The sequence below is a fragment of the Telopea speciosissima genome, chromosome 3, assembly GCF_018873765.1.
Source record: "Telopea speciosissima isolate NSW1024214 ecotype Mountain lineage chromosome 3, Tspe_v1, whole genome shotgun sequence".
NCBI lineage: Eukaryota > Viridiplantae > Streptophyta > Magnoliopsida > Proteales > Proteaceae > Telopea > Telopea speciosissima.
In genome coordinates, this window is record NC_057918.1 from 6,930,861 (window position 1) to 6,957,555 (window position 26,695).

Consider the following 26,695-nt stretch of genomic DNA (forward strand, 5'->3'; position numbering starts at 1 on the left):
TCATTGTGGGTGACGAGATTATCTTTTCACCTAGTCTAGGAATAATTCATCAATGAACACTCTCCTTAAGACCTTAATTGCCCTTAGAGGTGCCACTAGGTGTATCCGTGTATGTGAGTAGGCAGGCTTTCAAGATACAACAGTTTTGTTGGTTGGCTGCATAACAGTATATGAGACTATGAGAGAAAGAGGGGTGGATGCATTCTTTCAATATACCTCATGGTCGGAAGGAGTACAAATTACAGTACATCCATGTTAGGAAGACAGTGTTCCTTGAAGATACCTCATGGAGGGATCTGCGGTTCCCTAACACTCCTGATCGAACCCTCTGTCCGGGTGGGTGGAACACGCTTTTAAGACATAAGAAGTCATGAAACGTGTTTGTGTTGTGTTGTGGACTTGTGAGTACGTTTTGAGGGGAGTGGGGAGGTGGGTTTTTTTCGAAGCTGACAAAAAAAGAGCTCATCCCCAAGATTCCACGATACACATACACACTGACACACACAGACAACTTTGTGGGAAACAAAAACATCAAAGAGAGCATCAAGAACCATGCAATAAGGGATCGCCAGCTGGGAAGAAAGAAAAGGAATCATTTCTTTCGACCCTCTCCTCCTTAATGTTTTGGATTATTTATTGTAGAAAACCCCAAGAGACACCAACTAGTGGACGCATTGACAATTACAGTGAAAGCAGGAAAAGTCTTGGTGAGATCAGATTCATGATCGAGACTTCAAAGTTAGTTTTTTCTACGCTGAGTGACGTCGGACTAGTGGTTGTGGAGTTTCTGGATTGATGTGGAAGAGAGGAATTAAGGAATCACACGGTCACATGGGTCCACGTGTTATGTATTTAATGGGGTTCTATCACTCTATTGTATGGACATTAGATTAGATCAGCCTAACATGAAAGATATAGTTTAAATGATTTGATTTAATGTGTTCTATCAGCTTTTGAATTTTTGACGTATCAATTAAGTATCTAATTAACACAATGTGTAGAGATTAGAGAATCGACATTTGCGGGCCATGGGAAGAAAAAGAAGGATCCTACTCACAATTGTAGATGATGGACGAATTCATTGGTCCCACCCCCTCCTCATGCTGCCCGGGCAAGGTGCTGGACAGGATCTTTTTGACCCTTCTCGACCTGCCATAACTATCTCTATCTAATGTAAGGCCTACTCTGTCATATCATATCGAGTATATTATATCCCACTTGAGTTGACAATGAGGTTAAAAATATAGAAGGCAAAAGAGAAAGCCGAGCTTTCTAATATGAGACACATATAGCTGGTTTGTCAAGATCACACAACTTCCGCTCCACTTATCTTTTAACTATAATTCCTACCAAACGATTCCATTTTAATTAGAGGGATAACAGTCAAGTTATTTGAGGAATGGGATTATCTAAAGTAATGATATAATAAAAATATTAAAATTAAAAAAAAGTAAATTAAATTATAAAGTATTTGACACTTTAACAGGTGTTCAGAAGACAATCCCCTTATTAATGCTTACTTGGTGTTGATGGCTTGGTTAGTGCTCAAGAAATCAAAAAAATCTGGGCTGAGACTGAGAGTGAAATTGACATGCATTTACATGAATTTTTATCCGCTGCTGTGCACTGTAGCATTGTTGTGCCATCGTGCGGTGTAGCAACGGCCATGTGTGCATAGTGGGCCCCACTATGCACACATAGCCGTTGGTATGCCGCACGATGACACATCAGTGGATAAAGGTCTCATTTACGTGATTGATTCCAGACGCTACCCTTTCCCTTTTTTGACGGTATACTTTTCTTGAACCCATAAAGCCTTTACCTTTCTCGATGCTATACTTTTCTTGAGCCATGTCATGGTTCTAAGCATCGGTATAGGTCTCCTCAGGTTATACTGACCATTGATCACCAAAGGGATATTAATTATTTGGGATCGAGAATGCTATCTGGGTATGTGCAGTACCAATTTAGCTCTCCTTTAGCAGTGGCGGGAGTTGGAGGGTCTAACTCAACAAAAACAAGGGGTATGGTCATTTCACAGGGGGGAGAGCTAGATCTGTGTAGTACATTGCCCCTGCGTCCCGAACAGGGGTGGGTGAAATGACTACCACGCCCTTATAGAAAGGTAAAATTTCACAAGGGTGTGACAGTCATTTTGCCTATCATTGTGTCTGGGCACAGGAGTAGCGTACTGCACACGCCCATGTAGCATTCTTTCTCCTTTTTTTTTAAATGTTTTCAAAGGGATAGATGATGAAGTGGCCAACTCAACTCATCCACGAAATTTTAGTCCAAATATATATATATATATATATATATATATATATATATATATAGAGAGAGAGAGAGAGAGAGAGAGAGAGAGAGAGAGAGAGAGAGAGAGAGAGCACATGGAGAATAGGGTTCTCCTATAACACCCAAGGGAAGAGAGGGGGGGGGGGGGATATTAAAAAATTAGTAAATATATGAAAAAAAAAGAGGTTTAATCAAGAAAAATATATATATGGAAAATGGTAAAAATTTCCTTGATTGTGAAATCCATTATTGAATGTGTAGATAGCATACTCAATTATGATACATATAAAATTATGAATATTGGATATTGGGGAATAGTTTGGATTATACATAATATAAAATATCTTATTCAAATTCAATCATGTATCATCTCATGTATTGTTATATTTTAACATTTAGTTGACTCTATTTTGATTGAAACTTGAAATGTAAGCAAGAAACCTTAGGATATACTTGCCTACAAAATTCCAACCTCATTGGACTTGCCATATATTATATATTTGTGTCATTAATAAATGCAAAAGTAGATGAACCATCTAGATAAACATTCTTATATAAATCATTACACATTAACTTTATTTAATACGATGACATAAGAAAAACTAATAAAAAAAGTAGATGCTTAGTTCGAAAAAGTTAATTTTTATAAATTAGGTGTTGATTCATGGTCTAGTGTAGGAAATTAATCCTTTTACTTTAAAAAAAAAAAAAAGCAAATTAATCCAATCTAATGCATCAAGATCGGTCATGTGACAGGTTGGACGTACATGAAATTTTGTGCATAGGTAGACCCCAAGGGCCCTTGCTCGAATGTCCAGTTTTAAATCAAATAGATTTTTCTAAGTGGGAAAATAAATGATTGAAAAATATTAAAGTACCAAAAAGGTGCATATAGATCACCAAGAGGGTATTTGGACATGAATGGGAAGGGATGTTACAATACATTAGGGTATATGATTGAATTTGGATTTAAAAATTGATATATGATATATCTAAACTTTTTTTTTGGGAATTGGAGAGCTTTGATAGGGGAGGGGGGAATAGGCCCCAAGATGATTTGAACTCATGACCTCTTATTTGAGGAATTGATCTTTTGCCAACTGAGCAGATCCCTCAGGGTTTATATCTAAACTTCTTAGATATTTAATACACAAATTTAGGTAGATTCATCGTGTCACATGGCATGGATAAGTGCGCAAGACTAGAAAACTTTCTTAGATTAGATAAATTATACAAGGAGGTGGTGGGTTGTTGGTTGTTACAACTTGCAACCACTTTTTTTTAGCTTTTAATATTAAAGAATCCCTTTACCCAAAAAAAATTTATAGAATCCAAAAAAAAATTTAAAAATAGATATTTTAGTTTTGAAAATAAGATATTAAATCTTAAAATCCCTATCTTCTCTACATCTCCTGTCTTCCTCAACTCTTATTAGAATAATAAATTTTGTATTTCATTTTATCATTGAGAATTTTTTTAATCATTCTAGTGCTTTGCACTTATTTAATGCTAGAATTTCAGATTGAGAGAGGGATTTTGAGAAATTGCCACAAAATTAATGAAACTCAATGCGGTCATTTTTAATCCCATCCCCTAATTCTCTCAAATTCAAATTATCTTTTTGAGAGTCCATGGTTCATTATTTTTATCTTCCTCGTTTTGGATACAGAATGGGTCTCCATTGATTCGGATTAAATATGACCCGATAAGCAAAGGATTGGGATTAATCAGATAGGTATTGGTCGATTCTAAATCCAAATCAATCGATTAATTTAAATACCTTTTTTTTTTTTTTTTTTTCTTTTTTATCTACAATATAGTATTTGTTAGATTTTTATATCTTACATTCGGTAGTAGCCCACATAATTATTATTGAGTTTATATATGTTTGGGTTAGGTTTTGTATATATGGGTAAAATTGTAATTATGTGGAGATTAAGGTTTTTAGGGTTTCTTCTATATTATTTATATGAGAAAACCCTAAATATATACAATCAAAGATGATCACATTGTGAGATGAATAATGGTATAGAGCTTTTTTTTTTGTTAGTGAAGAGTTTTTCGGTTTTCTCCAAGTAGATGTAGATATTCATGTCGAACCACGTTAAACTTCTCATATTGTGTGATTGTTTGATTGGTTTATTATCTATGGTTGCACATTCGTTCCCAACAATAACCCATCATCCAATAAAAAAAAATTCTTCTTTTTTAGGCCTCAATATTTAAAGTTAAAAGTTTTGGGAGGAAAGTTTACAGTTTTCTGTCATCTAAGGTGAAGAGAGAATCTCTTCATCCACAATGATTTGATGCTATGATTAAACTATTGGAACGGTGTTGAATATTATCATTAACTCTTACCCTTACGACAAAGTAGTTGAAGAGATTTTCGCTTTCACCATGGGTGACATAATACTTGATCCCACCTTTTGCTTGATGTGGACCATAAAAGTTAAAAGGGTCATCATGGAATGTAAGACCATCCCTATTGAGCCAAGATCAGGTTCAAGTACATGAGAACATACGAGAATGGCTCACAGCTGTTTAGATGCAGATGTTTAGATGGATCCATTCTGTGGGATACACATGTAGTGGATTCCATCTGAACGACTGTGAGTTGCTCTCGTACATGAACTTGAGCCCAACTCATCCCTATTTGAAGAAACGGACTTCGTGATTATATATGCTTTATAAAACCCATAAAAAATGCTGAAAACCTAATTAATCTTAAATAATTCCAAGCTGGGAGCTGTTAAAGTGAAGAGGGAGGGTGACTAAATTGACCTAGGGAAAGATATAGACTAGTGAGCAAAAGAAAAGGGATCGTGATCGTCTACGGTGCGTTGCCTATAGTGGCCCACACACATCGCCGCATGCATTGTCCGTCTTTCCCCTGCCCGAGCGCCTTGTCTGAATAGGAGTAAGGCGGACATTGCGTTTGTTTGTTTCTCTCCTTTTCCTTATTGTTTCTTAAAGAGGCTTCTGGGGGTCACAACAAGAAGCTCATTATAGGAATAATTATCACCTCCAATTTGCGGTCACCTTCAATTCCTCCAATTCCTCTAATAGGGGGGAGTGGACCCCACATTGGGCAGTGTTTTCGGGTAAGGGTAGGGTGGTCATTTCTGCCTCCATGTGAGGAATTGAAGGAATTGGAGAGGGCAGCGAATTGGAAGGGATAACGATTGTCATTATAGAAGGCGTAAATGAAGTTACATATATAATCTTCTCATCCATGCCATCCCAAGTCCCAACTGCAAACAAGTGAAAGAGAACATAGCTAGCAGAGATCAGGGTGGTCTTAATTCATGAATGGGGATGATGCATGGCTTGTGGGTTGTTGTGGTTCACGCAGAAGCCATGCATGAAACGTGTTGTGTTGTGGTTTTATTTGTGAATACGTTTATATATATACAAACTATTAACTTACTTTAATTTGAGCCAAACAAAACCATAAAAGAAATTAGCCAAGGCAATAAGCAATTAAGCAGCATGGAAGAAGGAACCATTTTTCTTTCTTTGTTTATGTTTTGGATTAATGTCCTTAATATATTTCACTGTTTTTAATTATTTTAAATGTTGTAGGACACCGATCGAGGCGGCTACTAGGGGATGAATTCAAGATCACCGCTTGCTCAGCTCAATGACAAGTACACAACTTCTTCTTCTTCTTCACTCTCATAAGTCAACAGTCTAATTAAGAATTGTTTAATCCTACTACTTAATTTCTGTTTTAATTTCCATTAAATTTTGTTTAATAAGCCTTTCTCAACAAGAGTACGTCAAGACGGTGGAGACTTCAAATTAAGGTAGTGTCGTCTACTTTGAGTCACAGAGTAGGAAGTTTATTATAACTATAATTAAATGGAGGCTTATAAGTTCCTTGGTTAGTTTAGTCCCCTCCTCCGAGCCTGGGAAGTCTTCTCTGTGGGGGACCATGGTCCTTGTATGCGCACGGGGCAACTGTAACACACGTGAAAGCATCACAGGGTGTGCATTTCCTCATTTCATAGGGAACAAGGAAACAATTTCTCTTATATATAGGGCCAATGTTCTCTATGCCGCAACGCAGCCTGTGCCCAGGCACATGGGCAGCCTGTGTAGGGGACCAAGGTTATCATTGCGCCTACTCCCATGTGCCTAGGCGCAGGCTGTGCTGTGGCACAGAGAACAGCGCCCCATATATATATATATATATATATGGAAAAAGAAAGTTCTCCTTGACATAGGAACGCATAAAATTATCACTATGCCCTCTAAGAAATAAAAAATCCATATATGTTAATTTGATGCTCTGTGCCATTCTCATTGGCCTTCTTATCTGTCATGTATCTCTATCTAGTCCTACTCAGTCATCGAGTTGTATATACATGTACAAGGGAAGAGAGAGAGAGCAAAAACCATTTATATATGTAATCACGGCCACCTCCTTTCTTTGTTTTTTTTTTTGGGATAGGAACCGCCACCCTCTTTTTTTTTTTTTTGGGGGGGGCGGGGGGAGGGTAAATGACATGTGAGGTGCCCAATCTTTAGCAAAAGGATGTAGAAACTAATGTTTAGGATGTCTTTTAAATTGGTTTTATTTAAAACTATTTTATTTTCTAATTTTGCCCACCGTTATTTTCTTCTTCTATCTTCAATAGACTATTTTTTTTCAATAAGTTATATGTTTTTTTTTTAATACTTAATTGACTCCATTTTTTTTTTTAATCTTGCAATATAAATAGAAAATTTTAGGATCTTTACTTGGGATGGGGCACCTCTGTAGCGCGACATGGTGTGTAGCGCACATCCAACGGCCTGCAGCGTATAGGCATGCAAGGCCATTGAATGGTGCACTACACACCATGTCGCGATACAGAGGATCCAAATCCCTCTACTTGCTTATAAAATTTTAACCCTAGTTGATCTACCATAGATTAGATATTTGTGCCATTAAATGAATGCAAAAGTGGAGGAGCCATCTAGAAAAAACACTCCTATGTGTAAATTATTACACAAACTTAATTTAATAGTTGACATAAGAAAACAAATAAACAAGCAAGTGCTTAATTCGAAAAAGTCTATTCATGTTAATCAGTTGCTTATAATTCTTTTTTAAATTAATTAAAAATTAAAAGTTATTAATTGTTTTTTCCTGACCTAGTACGTGTAGGAAACTAATCCAGTCTCACACAACTACTAGCATAGATAGACCCTAAGGTCCCTAGCTCGCATGTCCAATTTCATACCAATTAGAGTTTTCAAAAAGGTGCATATACACCAAGAGGCTGTATGGACATAACTGGGAAAGGATGTCATAATAAATAAGGGTATATGATTGAATTTGGATTTAAAATTTGACATATGGATATATCTAAACTTCTTAGATATCCGATAGTCAGAATCACCACGTCACATTGGGGTGAAATAAACTCCCCAACTCATGAAAAGTGCAAATTAATGATGCCTTGCTTGATGCTCTTGTGTGCTTTCCCATCGAGCCCTATGCACGCAAGAGCCATGCTCTTGGACAGAGAACACTTCCCTATAAATTATATAAGGAGGGTTGTTACAACCACTTTTTTAGGTTTTAATTTAAAATAATTGGATATTTTATTTTTGAAAAAATAAGATATTAAATCTTAAGATCGCTATCTTCTCTACATCACATTCCTTTTTTCTTTTCTTGTACTATAGGAGAGTAACTCTTGTCAATACCAAATAACTCTCTTACGTACCTCTTTGATATCTTCATTTTGGGAGAATGTTTTCTGTGCCGATGGTGCAGGCTACACCCAGACACATGAGGGTTCTCGAAATGACCACCCTACCCCCCTGAATGGCAAACCCATGTGTCTGGGTGCAGGTTGTGTTGCGACACAGAAAACATCAACCCCTTCATTTTATATTGAAAATGGTGAAATTTTTTAACCAATCAAAACACAAACCTGCATCATTCATTTTTATTATTTTTTAAATTTAAACCATTGGTTGTCACTCAAAGTTGGGAGAATGCACAATATTGTCTAGAGTACGTGTATGTCCTCTCTATCCAACAACTAGTTATGAATAAACACATTATATGTCCACGTGGTAGAATACAATTCTTCTGACATTTGAAAAAAGTACACACCGTTGTGCTAATAATAATTCACGTTAAATTTTTATCTTACATAATAAAATGAGAAGTATCTTCTATCTCCAACAAATCCCGTCCTCCCCTACCATCTTCTTTTCACATCTCACTTAAAATCTTCTCTCCCATTTTCCCTCTTTTTTGAGCATTATTGCGTGTGAAAACCTTCGGTGCTTGGTTCGTCCACGGATGAACCTGCAAAAATCAAGCGATGAGCACAAGAGAACTGGTGTGGCTCCGGCCTAAGACTCTTTGATGCTTAAGTCAGATCTCCAATGCAATAGCGTAACTGCGTAGTAAAAAGCCAGATGATCGATGGTGTTCCATACCTGGGTATTTATAGAGTGAGGAGGAGATGAGGCGGTTGGGAGAGTCCTAGTATGGTAGGAGTCCTTCTTTCGGAAGGTTCTCTCGCGTATAGCGGAGTGGAGAGCAATTTTTAGGGTCGGACTCTTATTAAGGTAAGAGTCCATGTAGAGTGTGATTCTGCGTTGCGCTGGGATCGTGGCTCGATCCTCATCCCGTGATTCTCGGGATGTGCTGGCGTGGCCCGGAGGTCCCCGGTGGGGTGCTAAGGCAGCTTCAATGGAGGAGGGCTTCGGCCTCGGAGGTCAGCCCAGGGGGTCGGCAGAGGAGGTCGGCCCGAGAGGTTGGTCTCGGCCGCAAGCTCGGCCAGGAGTCTATGGCTGACCTGTATGAGCTCGGCCTCAGCCACCGGCTAGCTCTCTCGAGTCTGGCTCTGTCAGGTGATTTATCGGAGATGGGGTCGGCCCGGTCTCCTTTTCAGCCCAACTCGATTCTCGGACTGAGGTCGGGTCGACCCTGTGGCAGCCTCTGATAGGAGGGGTGTTTTATGCCTCATCAAGCATTTTATCATTTTAGGGTCCAATCCAGCCCAATCCCAGAACAACAAAATTGTAAAGTTTTCCTTAATTTTTTAAAGGGTGTTAGAGATCGTTGTGTGGTTGTGTAACACCTACTCTAATATTGGAATCAATGAAAACATATGCAAGAGCATCAATATAGATGTGATTTTTAAATAACTAACAATAAATCGGTCATTTCACTTATGGGTGGGATTTCTGAATAACTAACAATAGAACAAGGACAAGGGCAGAAAGGTTATAATTTTGAAGAGCGCTACCTGGAAGTCAGCAATGTGTTGCTCCTGCGCCACACACATGACCGTCATATACATCATGAAAAGGCCAAATTTTCCAGGAGTACAACGGTCATTTCGCCTGCCCTGTATCTGATTGCAGGGGAACACGTGCGCAGGTAGGGTTCTCTTTCCCAATTTTAAATTAAACCTTTAGTGATAGAGATGCCATTCACTAATAATTAAAAGTTACTTTATAGTTTATACAAGTAATTAAGAAATTCATAGATTATGAATATCAATTAGTAATATTTTTAAAATCAAATTTATATTACAACAAAATCCATTACAAATATTTGATCGTTGGGTTCGTAAGTTCTTTTTTTTTGGAATTGGAGAGCTTTGATAAGGGGAAGGGGGTTAGGCCCCAAGGTGTTGGTCTTTTGCCAACTGAGCTGAACCCTTGGTTAAAGGTTCGTAAGTTACTTATACCTACCTCTGCTACACTGGTTTTGTGGATGTAGGGGCATTATAGTACTTTAGGTTAGAGCTCCCTGGCCTTCCTCTACGCGCCGCCTCCAGCCATGGTAACTCAGAACAAGACCAGAGGACGGTGGAAAATCCCACCCCTTCTCTTCTCTCGCTCTCTCTCTCTCTCCCCCTACACTCCAAAACCCACTCCTCTCTTGCCAGACCGGCCACGCCAGTCGTGTTCATTTTCTTTGCAATTTGGGGCTTTAGTTAATAGACACAGAAAAGAGGGAAGTTGGGTTGGTTTTCAATTTTTGTAGTTGTAGGGATTGGGGCCTTTTATTGCTTCAGCTCTTTCCGATAATGTGTGTCAGGTCAATTCCGATGAGATGGAACCAATGTATTCTTTAATGTCACATGATAACTTTGCTTTCTTTATTACGAAATCAAATGAAGTACACAGAAAAGTTATCAATCATCCTATCCCAGTCAAGATCTGGAAACAAAAGTAACAGTGTCCGTCGGTGAGATCTGAGAAAGGCCCTGCAGTGCGCCCATGGATCACTGTCCACTTAGAAGTTGGAAGTGCAAATTATAAATTAAGAATCTCAGCCAACTCAGGCATTCACATGGAAGGGAACAGGGTCGACGGTGACAAACCGCCATTCAATCAGGGAACAGAGTCGGACCTTGGAGTTGCTAATGGATCACAGTGTCTCAGACAAAAAGAGACAAAACCGCCGATCAATTAGGGAACAGCCCTTGGAGTTGTGGAAGATCACAAACTCTAGAACCCATCTCCCTCCGATTCCACCGTCAATCTTCGGTTCGCAGTCGCCATAGCCTTCTGAAGGTCACCCATCCCGACTCTGGAGCATGTGAACACGAATCTGTGCATCCGATTGCGGGCGTTCGCCATGGAATTCACAGCATTACCCCATTGACACTTCCCCTCGTTCAATTCGCAGAAAAATATCTGTTCTGGGTTCGAAGGGTTATAGATGTAGATGAAATCACCTTCCATTGATGCACTTGGGGTGGAGAGCCGCGAGTTCGCGTTCTTGAGACTCTCTACCATCGTCGGTGGCATCTCTCCGATCTTTCTACACTCGTAAGTGACCTGATCGACTTCCCAGAGCCCCAGGTCCTTCAAGTCCTCTGGTTCGCCCATCAGACCCACCAGGACTAACCGGTCATCGGCGAATCCGATGATGGAGTGAAACACAGACACAGGTGCATTGGTGCTCAAGATCAGATTGAAAGTAGGTCCCCAGGTCTTAGTCTCAGCATCGAAGGAGCAGATCACATGGGAGCGCTTCTCCAGCAGGTAGAGCCTATTGTTGGTGGCAGCGGTGGAGAGCCAAGTGCTGGTGGCGGAGTCCTTGAGCAGGACAGGCATGGACTCACACGCCTCCCATCTCCGGGATCCGGTGTCGTACATCTCAACGGCGAGTGGATCGTCGACGAAGTCACAGGTGCCACCAGCAACGAGGACACGAGAGCCGAGGCGTGCGACGATGGGGTCCTGACGCCACACGAGTGGCGCTTCCGCTTGGTGCCAAGTGAGGTGGAGGGCGTCGAAGGAGAAGGAGAAGGATCCTGCTGAAAGCTTGTAGAGTAGGTGTTGGGAGTGGGAGGATCGGAGTGCTGGGGAGGCAGAGGAAGCGGCGTTGTTATTGGCAGTGAAGTGGTGGGTGTCGCTGATGTCGATGCGAAGCCAGACACGAGAGGCAGGATCGAAGGCGCAGGCTGAGGTGAGGGAATGGTTGCGGTGGTGCAGGACGTGGACGATGAACCAGGGCTTGACACGTGGAGATATCCGGAGGGAAGTGGAGACGGCACCTCGCCATGACTTGGAGACACGAGACGCCGCCACCATGTCAAGCAGGGTGAGACGGGTGAGGATTGTCTCCAACACATCTCCATAGATCGGAGCTTCTTGTGGTAGCTGTTTCCCTTCATTTCCTTCTCTTGCTTCTTCTATGTTATGAGGGATTTTCTTTGCAGCCTTTGCCATTCTTGATTCTTTAAATCAAACACCAACGAGTCTTGTGAAAAGCAGAAAGCAGAGAGAGCAGAGGATGACGAGAAGCTGTAGAGTATGGCCGATATTTATACTCTATTTATCAACATATCCGCATCATAGATAGATAGATAGATAGACCTATAGAGAGAGAGAAAATGATGGGATTTCCACCACCTCAATTCTTGCCAATGGGGCCATGGTTAATGGGATCTCCACCTCAATTTTTCGCCAATGGGCCCATGGTGTTGTTTGTGTTGGGACCATTCTCTTTCTCTCTCACAGAGTGCAATTGTATATTCATTCATTCATTCATTCATTCAAGATACCGTGTCTTCTAGATACAACGTTAATCTTCATATTACTTTTAGTGAAAGGTGAGCAAACTTTTCCCTATTAATTAGCTTGTAAGCAAACTCTACTTGGAACATTTTGTTCATCTAGAAACCTACCCCACCCCCTACAGTGTCTAAGTGGATCCTCCCTCTATCACTGTCCAAAATTCACTCCTACACATAGAAAAAAATTTCAACTGCAATTATGAACAAGGTTTAAATACTCAGAATTGGATATTGGTGGATCCGTCTCCATCCGATTCCTTTCTGAATCATTTTGGAAGAATCGGCTTAAAATTGATCGGACTCTGTCAGAATCGGTAAAACAAATAATCAGGGTTAATTAAGATTGGCAATCTATGGATTCTAAGTCTGTCCCTCTTGATGGTGATCCAAAGATTCACAAATGGATTGAGACATGGAACAAAGTTCAGCCTCCTGATAAGCAACACGCAAAAGAATTTAAGAGTTTAGCTTCCTTCATCGCGTAGCATATCTGGCTTGCACGGAATGACTACGTATTTCAGAGGAAGAATTGGAATCCCACAGACGTTATCATTGCTGCACAGAGAGCCCATCGGGATTTTATTACGGCCACTTTCAATCCAAAGAATCTTTCGTCTCCCTCGTCTGCAAATCCACGCCTTTCTGATGTTGGTTGACAATTCCCAAGCCTAGGTTTCGGCAAGGTTAATAGTGATGCTTCAGTTGTTCCAGGTTCTTAAAAAGGCGGTTTAGGCATATCCATCAGAGATAGCCATGTGATCCGTAGTGTCACTGTGTCTCAATTAACCTGCTCAGTTCCATTCCAGTATTGTTGGAGAAGCCCTTGCATTGAGAGATGCCATGTTCTATGCCATTGAAGAATGCCTTGATAAAGTTGAGATGGAGTCGGATAATAAGGAGTTGATTGGTCTGATCCAAGACCACTTGAAGCCCTGCCCTATAGAGATCATGCCCATTGTTCAGGATATTCGGCAGTTGGTTTCATATTTTGAAGAATGTAATGTTATCCATATTTTCAAGGAGAATAACAGCTTGGCTGACTCCTTCACTTAGAAGGCTCTATGTCTTGCGTGTGAGACGATGTGGCCTGTTTCTACTCCTTGGATCTAAGATCTATGTAATTTAGATTTCTTGGTTGCTTCATGCGCTTATCAATGAATTTGCTCTTTACCAGAAAAGGGGGAACATATATATATATATATTTTCTATCTCTTCTCTTTCTTTAAAAAATGATTTAAAGGAAAAAATTCCTTCTCAAATTGTGTGGATCTTGTGTACCAATGGAGCGTGTAAAATCACCACTCCTGTCTTCATGAAATAAAAAATTCCATTTATATTAATATTCTTATGGGGAACTCTCATTGTGCAGGGCCACTCAGCATGGTAGCGATCTCTTGCCCAGATATATGATTTAAATATTCTTTGTGAGAGGTGTTGGATCCCTGGCCGCTCAATAATCCCTACAATTCATTTATTTTAACATTTTTCAACTAAACCAAATTTATTTTCTGAAAATTTTTACCCAAAATAAAATTGTTTTTTTTTTAGTAAAATTGATATCGCAATTTCAATCATTGAATACAATGGTTTTAGTAATCGGATTGATTATATTGATCAATTTGTATCAGTATCAAATGATGACGATATCAATTCGATATCGATTTTTATTATTTTTTAAATTTTTTTAATTTTAATATCATGTGTCACTACCCTTTTGGGCATAAATCAATTCATATCGGTATCCATCAAGACAAATACCGATCCCAATAACAATTAATAAATCTATAAGATTCCTGTTGGGACCGGCCATGTCTCAAAATTTAGGCTCCAAGTTCAATTGTTGTTCTTTACAAGTAATATCATATCATTTCATGTATGTTTATGTGTCTTTATGTAGTCTCATATATCATAAATTGAGATTTATTTAATAATTAATGGGCAAGTATCATTGCATGGCTGTGTAGCTCCTAGACTAGTGCAGGTGTCAATGAAAATAAGCAAATAAACATCAACATGGATGAAATTTTTATTTCATTAGAATAAAAATCTCACAAACGTGTGTCTAGACATAGAATCCCTGCGATCAGACATCATTCTTTTTCTCATAATTTATCTTGCCACCTTGATTAAATTGGATTGGGCTCCACTCGGACATCCAGTGGGCACTCACTGGGTGATGCCCTCCAAGTAGAGAGCCCAATCCGATCAATTGCACCTAGATTTAAAATCAACATGTCACTACTTAGACATTCGGATTGGCGAACACCGTCAGATCTATCACATGGAGAAATTAATTGATCACTAATACAAGAGAACTGAATCACCAATGCCAACTCATCTAATAAGTGATTGGTGGAGCCCATCCTAATGAATTTGCTTTTTATTTTTTAAAGGAACCTTCTAGAAGCTATGCAGTGTAATTTCAATTAAGACGGCTAAGATTGTCTTTTACTGTATACTTTATTAATATAATTATTATTTTTTAATAATAATAATAATACTTTATTATTCCTAGTCAGTTGAGTTGAGCCCACCTCAACTGCTTTTAAAGGAAATACACATAATAGGACTTAGGTCTTAGGAGTTAGGAGACATGACCTGACCTAGAAAGATAAAAGGATCCTCCGTTGCTGACCAACCATCCCCACTCCGGGGTAAGGTGGGGCCCATGTTACTACACACTTACACTTGTCGGCCTCATGTTAAGCAAAAGCCCAGCCCTACCCAACCCAATATAATATTTCGAGACTTGGATTGGCCCATCTTCCAACAATTTTTATAAATTATTTTACAAGTAAAATATAATCAATAAAAATATATATATTATAATAGAAGATAGAAATGAATAATTTATAGGAGAATGTTCTTTGTGCAATAGTGCAGGCTGCGGCCAGGCACATGGGCAGGGCAACCTAGACAAGGGGCAGGATGGTGATTACGCCCACCCCCATGTGCTTGGGTACAGCCTGCGCTGCGGCACAGAGAATAGTACCCCATAATTTATATATATAACTAGGAGTATAGAAACTAGGAAGGATTGGGTTATGGAGAAGGGGTCCTAGTCATGCTACAATTCAACATGACCTATGAGGTATAGAGGAATAAGTGGATGAAAAATGATTTGAAGACTTAGTCTAAAAACTTATTACTCATATGTACATTGGGCCAGCCCAAACACTCACCTATATTGGGGCAGAGCTGGGCTCGGATTAAATATTTTTGGGCCTACATCAAGCCTGGCTGGTTGGGTTAAATTCAGAGTCGGGTAGATCGAGCCAGTGTATGACCTAGACCAAGTTTCATTCATAACCTTGACTGAACTTTGATATATTTTAAAGGATTTTCTTCTCGTCACTATGCCTAGTGAAATATAACGCTTCACTCTTTGCTACATATCAGTTCATGGTTTAGTTCATGTGATAGAGGAGTTGAGGACCAGACAAGCATCTCATTGGTACAATTTCAGCTTAAATTGAGTAAAGGAATTAACTAAAATTACAAAGGGAAAAAGGCCATCCGCAAGTGTGGCCCTTGCGCCCAGATATAGGATGGGTAAAAATGATTGCCTATGAAAGGTAGAAATCCCGCTCTTGTTGATGTTTCTACACTCCCTAACATAAAACACTTTTCCAATTTCAAAAGATGCTATTTCGTATTTTATATTCATCTCCATTTGATGATATTTTGATAATTTTACTAAAACCTTACATCAGAGTTTGAGAAACCTTCTTTACTTATTTTAGACTAAAATTTGCCCGTTGAGATGTATCTGAGGTCACCTTTCTTATTTTAAAAGATTTAATAATAATATCCAACTACCAAGTATCAAGTGAGAAATAAAAAGGGCCAAAACGATATTGCCACTTCTTGTGATCCATGCCTAGTGCTGAGAAAGAAAAATGGTGGGTGGGGGGTTCCGTAATAAAGTTGGATAAGGAACAAAGAAGAATGGGCCAAGGTGCAAAGCCCACGCCCTGTGGAAGCTTGGTGCTTTTTAGTACAACCCGCATGTGTATTTCAGTCTTTTTGAATGGAAGTATACCACTATACCCACATATGTGCTGCTTAGTGCCTTTGTGTTGGATTGAGCTCCTCTCCAGGGAGCCCAACACGCCAGGGGGCATCCAGTCATTGGGCTGTGCCGCACACATTCCGCGTGCACCCAGATGTGTGCGGGACAGCCCAGCCCAGCCCTTGGATGCCCCCTGGGTACTCCTTGGCCGCTAAGCTCCCTGGAGAGGAGCCGGATCCCTTTGTGTTTGGTGATCATAGTAAGTGGAGTAGTTATTTTATTTTCATAAATATAAGGGATTAAGTTTTCTTTCATCAGGATGATGTGACCCTATGATTAAATTCCTATATCATGTTAATACTCACCCATTCATGTATGGGATTCAAAGTATCTTCTTCCTTATGCTAATCAAAGAGTCAGATCTCCATGATGAAGATATTCACTTCTAAGAAAAAATTGGTCCAATATTTATTAATAAAAAGTTTCATAAAATACTCACGGTTTTAAGTATTGGGATCGAATCGATCGATCATATCGCTATTTTGAGAAGAAAAACTATCTAATCCAACCCGATTTGTACGGATATTGGTATCAACGACAAGTAATACTGATGCCAACATCATGCAATAAAACTCTAGAAATACCAATTTTGTCAAATAAATTACATGAGCAATTATAATTTATCTATGTGGAGTCCCTATAATCATTCTCAACGTTGGTTGATAGATCAACCTTTTGATTGGTCACATGTCAAATTTTATGATACAATTCAACCAATTAAATCAATTTGTATTAGATTTTGTTGTGTATTTCAATTGTTGAACTATTATGCTTCTTTTCATTCCTATTTTTTATTTTTTTATTTGTTTTGTCAAATTTCAAAGTGATTTATGTCATATGTAAGGATTCATTTTTACTTTATTCATTATTGAAATTTTACCAAAAATGCCACCACATGACGGTTATGATAGCCCATGATAGTTGAACAACATTTCAACCAAAAAACAAATATAGCTGAACAACATCCAGCTATCCAGTGTTGGTGTACAGCTTATACCAATATTTATAACCAAGAGTTCAAAAATCGAAACATATGAATTTTGGATTAAAAATCATATCATGTATCATGTTCCTGATCTGTCTGATTGTGTAATTTAAATTGAGGAAAAGGCTCTTGAACCGTTAGAGTAGGATTCATTAAAGGTAAAAATGACCACCTTATCCTCTGCCCAAACACATTATTTGGGTGTAATCCACCTCCCTCTATTAGAGGGACTTTAAAAATTAGATCGAACAGATAATTTTCCGCACATCTGTAATCTTCCTCTTCTTTATGTGAATTATCTTAAGAATTATAACTCTATTCAGTGATACCATTTTAACGCACCTCATTAATGCACACCTTATGCCATTTGCTCATACAACGTGATACATTGGTCTTCCCTTCTCATCAATATTATTATTAGTTATCTACTGAAGAGAGCCGCCGTCCCTGGGACCTACCAATTGGTCGGTGATTGTGATCCTTTAAAAAAGAATTTAAAAAATTTGGTGGAGTTTGTTTTTTTATGACCAATCATCAACATTAGAGATGGATATATGGAATAGATTAAATAGTGCAGTCAGCCTGTCACCATTTTGGCCGGACTATCGAATCTGTAAAAGAATTCCTCTTTTTATAGATTATCTAGTTGATTTTTTTTTTTGTGCTAACTCTACACAGGGGTCGGACGGAAAATTATCTTCAGGTTCTTTGTCCGGTATGGTTTACTAGTGCCTCTAATAAGAGGGGGTGGATCCCACCCGGACAATATGTTCAGGTAGGGGATTAGGTGATCATTTTCATTTTTCGCCCTCCTTATGAAAGAAATCGTATGAATTGTATCGGGTAGGGAGCCTAAGAGGATAAAGATACGGGGTCAGACACGGATCCATAAGGAACAGTAAAGAGACCCATTGGACCATACTTATTACTATACTATTAATACTATTTCAAGAAGATTGGGATATGATGGTCGGTACTCTCGATTTTCCCTGGATTTGTTTTAGACAAATTTTTATCCTGTTCGGTTCCCTGCCCGGCACGGTTGTCTAGTTCCTCTCATAGGGAGGCGGAAATGACGACTTAACCTCACTCGGGCAGTGTGTTCGGGCAAGGGTTTAGGTCATCATTTCTGACCCCTATGAGAGGAACCAGACAACTGTATCGGGCAGAAAATCGAGGATCCGGCTCCTCTCCAGGGAGTGCCCAGGGGCCATCCAAGGGTTGGACTGTGTTGCACACATCTCGATGCATGTCTAGGGATGTGTGTGGCGAAACCCAATGGTTGGATGCTCCCTGGGCGTACTGGGCTCCCTGAAGAGGAGCTCAATTCCGAAATCGGAGAGGATAATGATCCGTGTTAGACCCAATTGTGTAGCCGCCTGCCACTGAACTAGAACTGCATCCCCAAGTTTGATTGAGGTTGCTTTTATGGATTTTGTATTTTTGTATGAGCAAAGTTTTTATACACTTTCGGTGTAGAGAAACGCTACTTTATAAGGTCAGCCTTCTTGAATCATTGGAACACTTTTTTTCCTCCTTTTAATCAAATTGAGTATTGGATGACATGTTCCTCATCTTGGATTAATCACATGTCAAGTTTTAGTTCTCATATGTATTCCATGTCTCAACATGAATTAACCACATGTCAAGTTTTTCGATCTCAAACCATTTTGGGATTTTTTTATATATTTTTATTTCAAATGTTGAACTCAAATTACCTAAAATTTAGCTCAAAAGAAAAACTGAGCACCCAACAAGAAAAAAAAAGTCCTTGAAATATATATAGGGGTTACATCACTTACACGGATCTAGTATTTTCTTCTGTCCAACTCTCTTTTCCTCGCATGAAATGACCTTTCTACTTGTTTATTTATGAAATCGTTCCATCGCAACTTATTAGTGCGCCCCCTATGCCGTTTATTCATATAACCCTATCCCTTAGACTAAAATACAGGGATCACTATCATCTAATGTTCTCCATTATACATTAATGGATGTATCTTACCCCCCCCTCCCGAATGTAATTAGTTCGTCTCCATGGAGGCGTGCGCCCAGGGTGTTGCCAGAGAGCATCCAACGGTTGAACTGTGCCGTATACATCTCGGTGCACACCTAGGGATGTATGCAGCACAACCCAACGGCTGGCAGCGCCCTGACCGTTCCCTGCTCCCTGGAGACGATCCTAATCCCTCTCCCACCCCCCCTATTTAGAGTGTGATGTGATGTTGAACTACAATTAGCCACCCACATAATTGACCGTCTTCCTGTTCACATTTTGGAGAGCAACTTCCTTAGTGAGATTAATTTGGTTGACTTCCTTGGATAAAGAATCACATTAATCAAAGAACGGTTGAGTTTCCTCACAAGCAGGTTTGCGTATTTGGTTTCATGGCAGTGACGGTGAAAAGAGCTGACAATGGAATGGTAAACTTCCCTAAACAATGGATAGATACTTAGTCATAAGAGTTCTAGATTAGTTTATGGGCGTGCCTTGAAAGATTGTATTCTCCTCTATAAATTGAGGAAGTGAGTGCCTTCACACTCATCGAACAATTCGTGTTCAACTTTCTTCTTCCTCTCTCTCAACACGTACTGTTTTGTTGCCCCCTTATTCTATGAAACCAGAATCATGTTTTACCGATTGCATTGCATTTTATGGCCTAAGCACAATTTCGAGTACTCTTGGATTCCATCTGTGCGGCTCTCTTGCAGGCCCATACGAGAATGGTTCTTATATGAGAATCTGAGCTGCACTCAAAACTAAGTTGGGTATCTTCTCAAATATCTTTACTGTAGTGTTGTCCCTCTAATTAAAATGGAATCGTTTTCTTAGGAATTATAGTTAAAAGAGACAAGTGTGGTGGTAGTTGTGTGATCTTGAAAAGCCAGCTATAATATATTTGTCTAATATGGGAAGCTAGCTGGGCTTTCTCTTTTGCCTTCTATATATATTTATGTAACTTGATTGTCAAGTGGGATATTAGAAACAAACTCGATATCACATGTAGAGTAGTAGGCCATAGATAGCTAGATAGAGTGAGACAAGACATGCAAATATATATAGGGAAATAGTTTTCTGTACGGGAGTGTGGCCTACGTCAGCACTCTCATGTGACTATCTCTCTCCTCCTTAAACAAAGGGGCATAGATGTCTTTTTACATAAGAAGAAGAGAGATAGACTCATGGGGTGCTAGCGTAGACCACACTCCCAGACAAAGATCTTTTTTCCATATATATATATATATGGGGAGTTGTTCTCTGTGCCGTAGTGCAACAGCTTGCATCCAGACACATGGGGGTAGATGCAATGACCTTCCTGTCCATGTGCCTGAACGCAGGCTGAGCTGCAACACAGAGAACATTCTCCATATATATATATAAGAGATAGTTATGGCCGGGAAGGGCAGCAAGAGGAGGAGGGGACCAATTATTAAGGAACTCCTCCATCATCAACAACTCTCAATAGGTCTCTATGCGCCGACCCGTGTGGCCCATGTGGTTCCTTTTGCCTCTCGTAGACATCCAGAAACCCCCAACCACTACGTCTCCGTCACCCAGCGTAGACCAGACACACTACTAGTGCACTACTACCTCAATTTGAAAGAAGTCTCGATCATCGTCTTTAGATAGATGAAAGGCACTCCCCGGACAGAAAACAACTTAGAATTAGGTAGATCTCCTACTGTCCTTATCATTGAGATGAAAGAGCGGTGATCGATCATCCTTGCTGTTCCATGCATCATTCATCCACTAGCCAGTAGCCAGCCGCCTCGGTCCTACAGTTAAACTATTAAACACTGAAATTAAAGTACAATCCAAAACATAAAAGAAAGAAAGATGATTCCTTCTTCTTCTTCCCTGCTGGCTTATTGCCTTGGCCTTTTTTATTTATGTTTAATTTGTTTGGCACAAAATAGTTTGTATCGTGGAATCTAGGGGAGGTCTGTTTTTGTCTGCTGCGAAAAAACCCCACCTCCCCACTCCCCCTACAATACGCACTCACAAGTCCACAACACAAACACGTTTCATCGCTTCTTCGTTTCGATCCTCCTCCATGTCCACTTCTAGTTCTTTCCGCCAATTCCGGTACCCAAATTTTTATTGGGTTAGGCCTTAAATGTGTGTTCCACAACCCACAACCCACAACCCACAACCCAATTACGCACGCCATTAATTAATCTATCTTGAAATGAAGAGAAACCAGACTCACTTATTCTTGCTGTCCATACAATATGTGGACTAGAATCCAATCATTATATGGGTATGGATTAGTGAATAGGTAGGTATTGACTGATGAGTTTGATTGTATAGAGTTTAATTTAGGAGGTGGTCTACTTAATGGGTAATTGGGTAGTTTTTCTAGTTAATCTACTTCAATACATAAAACTTGTCTCTTATGTATGAACCTATTAACAACTGAGTCCTTCTTTCTTATTAGTTCCTAGCTCCTAAGAAACAACTCAAACAAGCTAGGAAAGAAAGAAACACAACTCTTTTTGTGGGATAAATCAAAAGGTTTCACATCCTAAACACGATTTCCGTCTTTTTTGTATGGAGCATGGTGCTCCAAGGTCTTTTGTTTGGTGAGCTGTTGGAAAAAAAATATCCTCAGTAGTTGAGTCTAAGATCGAGCTCGACGACATGTGGAAGATGCGACATCCAAGGTGCCAAGCTCCAGAAGAAAGATAAGAAAAAGAAAAAAAAAAAGTTTTGCATCGAGCTTGCACCGTTGGATGAAGCTTCTTCCACATGTCGAGTTCTCATGGCCGCTAATGGCCGCACTATAGTGCACCGCCTAATGCCTGCACTACAGAGGATTTTAATCCTGATCTGTCTTTCCTTGTCAATATCTGCTATGACCTCTCCTTCCGACAGGTCAACATGTTCACCCTCATCACTATAACATCTCCCTAGTAATTATTTAAAATTAGATTTTCACCATTTTTATGGGTTTTGCTATTTGTAATCACAATTAGTTATTTGTTTTCATATTGAATTTGTTCTTCGTACAATAGGGATATGGTTTTCTCTTCTCTGTCTATTAGTGTTTTCACGATGCTCTTTCATCGTATATGGTCCACATCAAATGGTGACATTTGAATCTAAAATTGACATACAAGCAAGAATGTGTGACACTACCAACCAATGAAGTGGTAAGAAATCATGTCTACAATTTGGGAAAAAGCTGACACGATGCAGGGCGCCCAACATGTCACATCTTCTCTATTCCTTCGTTGGGAAACACCCCTTGCCCTCCTATGTTTAGTCCTGTGATTGATGTATGCCGCTACTTATCAAAAGTTGACCACATACCCAACCCTCCCCCCTATAATTTTTAGCCAAACTATCATCCTTTATGTCTAATTTATCTCTTCTCATCAACATTAAGGGAATTGCAAATACAATTTCTTTTTTTTTTTCTGACCATAATAAAAAATTAAAAATCGGAGAAATGCCACTAACAATGGTAAAACAGTCTGGAGAGTATAATTGATTTTGGAGATATTTTCAGTGACATCAAGGATAGGAGGCAAAGTCCCTAACATGTGAAGCTATCAAAACGTAAGTTCGTTGCACCCAAAAAAAAAAAAAGAATCTTAATAGAAAATAAAATTTTAAATACCTCTTTGTTCCAAACCTTAATTCATTGCATCGAACCATTTATTTTAATAAATAATGTATAATCACCTTGTACGAACCATATCTTTGGACTTTAAAAATCATCAAACTGAGGGTGATGTCGCCAGGAACTCCATTCATCAGCGAGGACGACTAAGGATTATGATCAGAGATCACCTTGGGCAGTTATGCGTTGCAAAGTCTGAACCAGTAGGTTTTGGATCTATTCATCTGAGCAAAGCAATAGCGGTTTGAAATGGTTTGTTGGAGGCTCAAGGGGATTGCGTAGAGAGGCTTATAGTAAAGTGCATATAACTACATTCATATATCATAGGCACTTCTCTAAATATTCCTTTATTTGTGCAGTTTGTGATTGAAAATATCTTACGTTTGACTACATATGTTTTTTTATACAATTTCCAGTATTTTTCTAGGAAAATTAAAAGTCTAACCGGTTCTTAGCCAAAAAAACGTTGTCTATAATTAATACGACAATATAACCTAATTCCACTCCGTGATTGATGGAGCTCTTTAATTTTTCAGCTACATGTTTCTGAATTAATTTTTCCCATCAAGCTTCACTGATAGATACAAAATCTGATTGAAATCACAAAAAAGATTATTACCAAAAAACAAAAAAAAAAAATCACTAAAAAAATTGAAGTTCAGGCCAAAACACCACTCCAAACGCAGAGGGTGGAAGAATTATGCATTTTAAAGAATTTGGGAACAGATTTATCCTCAAAAGAGTCCTTTCGTTTCCATTAAAAAAACCACAATCAAAAATTTCTTATGTGCAATATACTAATATGATATTTAAGGAATCGTCCATGGAGCATAGCCCTCGCTCGAGCATTCCAAATTAGAATAAGCATAGCTCAGCCAAAATTAAGGAAAAGTAAAATCGCATCAACACACATCTTTGCAAAGATTCGAAAATGGGGAAAAAAAAGAAACAGCGAAAACAGAGAAAACAGAGAATTGACACCCACCAAGGGAAACTATCTGCAAAGACGATAGAGCTATGAGAAAAGGCTAAGAAGGAAACATTACTATCCACCAATTCCTACTCTCTTTTTTTGGGGTACTTTTTTTCTGGGTAGATCTTTGGGAAATATCGATATCCACCAATTCTTAGATTTCCTCTTACAAAGTCTTCCTCTTTACGCCTACATTCCCCTTCTTTGTATTTCATATGAAGAGGAACAGGGTTTCTGTTTATGATGACAAACCACCATTCAATTATGGAGCAGATCTTGGAGTTGCTAGTGGATCACTCTTGTCTCTGAAAAGTGACAAAACCATCGATCAATCACTTTTAAGGGAACAGCCCTTGGAGTTGTGGAAGTGCACAAACTCGAGAACCCATTTCCCTACGATTCCACCGTCAATCTTCGATTCCCAGTCGTCATAGCCTTGTGAAGGTCACCCATCCCGACTCTGGAGCTTGTGAACACGAATCTGTGCATCCGACTGCGGAAGTTGGCCATGGGATTCACAGAGTGACCCCATTGACACTTCCCCTCGTTCAATTCGCAGAAGAATATCTCTTCCGGGTTCGAGGGGTTATAGATGTAGATTAAATCACCCTCCATTGATGCACTTGGGGTCGACAGCTGCGAGTTCGCATTCCTGAGACTGTCTACCATCGCCGGTGGCATCTGTCCGATCTTTCTACACTCGTAAGTGACCTGATCGACTTCCCAGAGCCCCAGGCCCTGCAAGTCCTCTGGTTCGCCCATCAGACCCACCAGAACTAACCGGTCGTCGGCGAATCCGATGATGGAATGAAACACAGCCACAGGTGCGTTGGTACTCAAGATCAGATTGAAAGTGGGTCCCCAGGTTTTAGTCTCAGCATCGAAGGAGCAGATTACACGGGAGCGCTTCTCCAGCAGGTAGAGCCTATCGTCGGTGGTGGCGGTGGAGAGCCAAGTGCTGGTGGCGGAGTCTTTGAGCAGGACCGGCATGGGTTCACACGCCTCCCATCTCCGGGATCCGGTGTCGTACATCTCGACGGCGAGTGGGTCGTCCACGAAGTCACAGGTGCCACCGGCAACGAGTACGCGAGAGCCGAGGCGTGCGACGATGGGGTCCTGACGCCACACGAGTGGCGCTTCAGCTTGGTGCCAAGTGAGATGGAGGGCGTCGAAGGAGAAGGAGAAGAATCCGGCGGAAATCTTGTAGAGCAGGTGTTGGGAATGGGAGGATCGGAGTGCTGGGGAGGCGGAGGAAGAGGCGTTGAAGTCTGCGGTGAAGTGGTGGAGGTCACCGATGTCAATGCGAAGCCAGATGCGAGAGGCAGGGTCGAAGGCACAGGCGGAAGTGAGAGAATGGTTGCGGTGGTGAAGGACGTAGGCGATGAACCAGGGCTTGTCACGGGGAGATATGCGGAGGGAAGTGGAGACGGCACCTCGCCATGACTTGGAGACACGAGACGCCGCCACCATGTCAAGCAGGGTGAGGCGGGTGAGGACTGTCTCCAACACATCTCCATAGATGGGAGCTTCTTGCAGTTGCTGTTGTTTCCCATCGTCTCCTTCTCTTGCTTCAGCCTTTTCTTTGTTATTAGGGATTCTCTTCGCAGCCTTTGCCATTATTTGATTCTTTACAACAACAACACACACACCAGAGTCTCTGTAAATGATAAAGATGAAGAAGGGGATATTGAGAAGCGATGAAGAGAAGGTGGAGAGAGTAGGGCCTATTTATACGACCTTTATCCACACATTGGACAGAATAAACCTATGGAGAAGAACACGAGATGGGATTTCCACCTCAACAACTCCTAACTCTTGCCAATGGGGCCATAGTTATTGGTGACCATTCATTCATTCTCTATCTATCTCTCTGGAATTTTTAAATTTAAAATGGGTTGTGAAGATTCCATGTCTTCTAGATAGATACAGTGTTAATCTTATTCATATTGGAAAAAAGCTAACATTTTGTCCCACCACATATATATCTTCATCTAGAAACAACCCCCCAGCAATGCCATCTGGATTCTGGATAGGATAACCTCCCATCATCCTCAAGCTGTCAACTTCCTAGATAATTCTACCAAAAAAAATTCATTATAGTATATAGGTAAGAGATCTCTATTTTGTCGCATCTTCTCTACACAAGCATTTGGACCAATGGAAGAACATGCCTAGGTATCTACCCAAGGCAAGGCAGAAACATCATCTCATGGAGGAAATCACCACCCAGTGGAGATCTTTTTCCCATAATTTGTATTTAAGGGTGGGAGGTGACAATACATACGTACACACTCCCAACTTATTTCTAAGTTCTTTAATTATAATTATACATCTATCATAAATTTAATCTGAGCCATCAACTAGTTTTCCCTTAATTCACTGGGCACGCAAGATTCATATCTTCTATTGCTAAGAAACTATTTGTCATTGTCCTGCCCATTCTATGAGTGACATGTAGACTTATTACAATCCAACGGTCAATTTTAAAATAATTCAAAAGTCACTTGCATTTAGTTTATTCTCAGATAAAACCCAAGCCGATCGACCACAATAGATCAAAACCGACCGATCGACTTGGGTTTCAAACATAACCTAGGAGAGGTGCGATGGAACTATGAAATCAACAGGCGTAAATTGGGCCAGTCCAACCAGAGTCGACTCCTCTCCAGGGAGCTCAACACCAGGCCAGGGAGT

The 26,695-nt window shown here is 40.0% G+C and overlaps 1 protein-coding gene across 2 annotated transcripts; it reads right to left on the reverse strand.

Moving 5' to 3' along the window:
• Window positions 1-10,545: 10,545 nt before the first annotated feature.
• On the reverse strand, window positions 10,546-25,657 carry LOC122655894 (F-box/kelch-repeat protein At1g23390-like). Of its 2 annotated transcripts, XM_043850273.1 has the most exons (3): window positions 25,556-25,634; window positions 10,725-11,940; window positions 10,546-10,691 (listed from the first exon to the last, which is right to left on the reverse strand). In XM_043850273.1, the coding sequence occupies exons 1-2, from the start codon at window positions 25,616-25,618 to the stop codon at window positions 10,768-10,770; spliced, it is 1,236 nt and encodes a 411-aa protein (XP_043706208.1). In that variant the 5' UTR covers window positions 25,619-25,634; the 3' UTR covers window positions 10,546-10,691; window positions 10,725-10,767. The 2 variants fall into 2 exon arrangements, 1 of the variants encoding a protein (XP_043706208.1); XR_006332013.1 differs by lacking the exon at window positions 10,725-11,940 and having other exon boundaries at window positions 10,546-10,651; window positions 24,341-25,657.
• Between the last annotated feature and the right edge of the window lie 1,038 nt (window positions 25,658-26,695).